General features: G+C 41.2%; 1 protein-coding gene across 1 annotated transcript; it reads left to right on the forward strand.

The window, feature by feature from the left end:
- The first annotated feature begins 1126 nt into the window (after positions 1-1126).
- LOC145062465 (serine/threonine-protein kinase WAG1-like) lies at positions 1127-2775 on the forward strand. Its single transcript, XM_079010069.1, has one exon. The coding sequence runs from the start codon at positions 1163-1165 to the stop codon at positions 2588-2590; it is 1428 nt and encodes a 475-aa protein (XP_078866195.1). The 5' UTR covers positions 1127-1162; the 3' UTR covers positions 2591-2775.
- Positions 2776-3009: the final 234 nt, after the last annotated feature.

Consider the following 3009-nt stretch of genomic DNA (forward strand, 5'->3'; position numbering starts at 1 on the left):
TAATCAAGCAACCAGCACGAACATGAGATAGGGCAAAACTAACGACAGTGTTGACTGTCTGTGTGATTTTACATAACATGATAATAGAAGAAGAGGGCAGAGCTATTTGTTCATATATCGACAACGATGCACTTAACCCACCTGCAGTAATACAAGTTGGCAGCCTGACATACTTCTCTAGGGTTTTGGAAATACAAAATTGTGAAACACATCATATGGGGGAGACAACACCAAGGGGAAATGACGATGAAGACAAAGAGGATGAGGGCGATGATTACGACGAGAATGCAGACGGTGACGACGAGGCGGATGAGGATGAGGATGATGATGATGACAACGAGTAGTATTGTTCTACGGTTTTTGTGTTTTACTTTTTTTTTTAAGTTAAGTAGTGTAGTAGTTGATTTGTTAGGTTTTATGTGTGTTTTAGTAATTTTAGGTTTTAAATTTCTATGTTTTTAATTAATGAAAAGTTTTTTTTTTTGTATTTTCAAAAAATTTATTTATCTTATAAATTATGTTTTTTTATTTCATATAGTGTTATGAAAAATAAAAAAATTTACCTATTTTAAAAATTATGTTATTTACTTAACAAAATGTTAAAAAAATAATAAAAATAAAAAAAGTAAATGTTGTTAGTGGTGACCATTTCCATAGTGGCGTGGGTTGGTGGTGAAGATAACATGGCGCAGAGGTGACACCATTTTTCCGGTGAGTTTGTAGTGACCACTCCACATAGCCTTAGGTTTTACACGACCGCGTACAACCCGGAGGTCACACCTACACGACAAACATGAAACAACCTCTAATGACATCCAATTTTGATTCAACCACTTGGGAAATGACTTTTCATTGTCTATAAAAATAATGTTCTAACACATTACTCTTTCTTTAACAACAATCTAACTCAATAATATTATTTAAGTCTTTAAGGTATGGTTTGCAATAATAATATTGATGGATAAACACAAAGTAAAATTTGGTGGTCCCAACTCCCAATGTAACTACGCGGTTACCACACCTTCCATTTTAGTCAACCAAGCACCTTCTACAGTTAGAGTCAACCAGACCAGACACGTTACCTCCATTAAAATACTCACTCCTCTTCCTCTCTATAAGTAAACCCTTCCCATCTCCTCCACTTTCATAACACCCTTCAACAATGGAAGAAGATTATCACTACAATGGTCTCTCTCACCACGACTCCGATCTCGATCTCAGCTTCACAAGCTCCACCTCCATCGCCACCACCAGTGCTCGCTCAAGTCTTGCTCGTTCCAGTTTATGCTTGAGCTTCAATGATCGCATGTCCTCTGTCTCCGCGGGGACCCCTTCCACTGAAATCCCTAACCTCCACTCTCGTCCCCACCGGAAATCAGACACGAACTGGTCGGCGATTAGAGCTGCTACAAATCTATCCTCCGACGGCACGCTTCACCTCCGCCACCTCAAGCTCGTCCGCCATGTCGGATCTGGAAATCTCGGCCGAGTGTTCCTTTGCCGCCTTCGCGACTACGATCACGCGAGTTTTGCTTTGAAGGTTGTTGATAACAACTCGCTCACGTCGAAGAAGCTATCACATGTGCAAACAGAAGCTCGGATTCTCTCCTCCCTGGATCACCCGTTTCTTCCTACACTCTACGCTCACCTTGAAGTCTCTCATTACACTTGCTTCCTCATTGATTTCTGTCCTAACGGAGACCTTCATTCGTTGCTCCGGAAGCAACCTAACTACCGGCTACCAATTGATTCCGTTAGGTTTTTCGCCGCTGAAGTGTTGGTTGCTCTCGAATATCTCCATTCGCTTGGGATCGTCTACCGAGATTTGAAGCCGGAGAACATTTTGATCCGAGAAGACGGACACATTATGTTGTCGGACTTCGATTTGTGCTTCAACGCCGACGTCGTTCCGAAACTGGAAAAAAGGATTCACAAGATAACAAGGAAGAAACACAGTGATTGTTTCGGTTTATACAGTGGCCGGAGCTATACAGAAGAAGAAACATTAACGGAGTTTGTAGCGGAGCCGACGACAGCCTTCTCGAAATCGTGCGTCGGGACTCACGAGTACTTAGCGCCGGAGTTGATCAGCGGAAATGGCCACGGCAACGGTGTTGATTGGTGGGCGTTCGGAGTTTTGGTTTATGAGTTGTTGTACGGAAGGACGCCGTTTAGAGGAGGAAGTAAGGAGTCGACCCTGCGCAATATAGCATCAACCAGTGATGTGAGGTTTGATGAAGATAGCGCGAGAGGGATGGCGCAGGCTAAGGACTTGATACAGAAGTTACTGATAAAAGATCCACAGCAACGGCTAGGATGCACCAGGGGTGCAACGGATATTAAACGGCACCCTTTCTTCGACGGGATAAAGTGGCCGTTGATCCGCATGTACCGGCCGCCGGAGGTACGCGGGCTGGCGGTGAAGAGGAGTAGTAGGGCGCACGTTAGTCATGTTAACGGGTGGCCATCTACACACAAGAAAAGGCGTTGGTTATGGAAGGGGCTTAGCTGCATATTGTTGAAAAATAAGGGGTCTAAACGTAACTTAAGTTTCAACCAGAATTACTACCAATACAAAAATAGGAAATAGTCTTTAAACGAAAGAAAGGGAAAAAGAATACTAAAATAGTTTGCTTGAGTTCAGATTTGTAAAGTTAGAGGGTGCAAAGTGAAAATAACAATTTTGTTGTAGGTGTCAAGTGTATCTTCTGTAAATACCAGGGTTATACCTGTATTTTCTAGAAAGATTGAATACTCAATTGGAATATTTAGCAACTTGTTATTCTTTAACATTCCTGTAAAAGTTCCAATGCAAAACTTATAGTTATTAAAATGGAATAGTAATCTATTTATTTTCAAAATCTGTCCTCTTTTTCTGTATTCATATACTCGTACAATAACTATGAGTAAATTATAGTTTTTGTCCTTGTTGGCAGTGTCTTACTGTTTTGGTCCAAGTTTAAAAATTTGATACAAATAGTGTGCATGGTTTGAAATGTGGCATATTTG

Source organism: Lactuca serriola, chromosome 7 (genome assembly GCF_051521515.1).
Source record: "Lactuca serriola cultivar US96UC23 chromosome 7, Lser_US96UC23_V15, whole genome shotgun sequence".
Taxonomy (NCBI): Eukaryota; Viridiplantae; Streptophyta; class Magnoliopsida; order Asterales; family Asteraceae; genus Lactuca; species Lactuca serriola.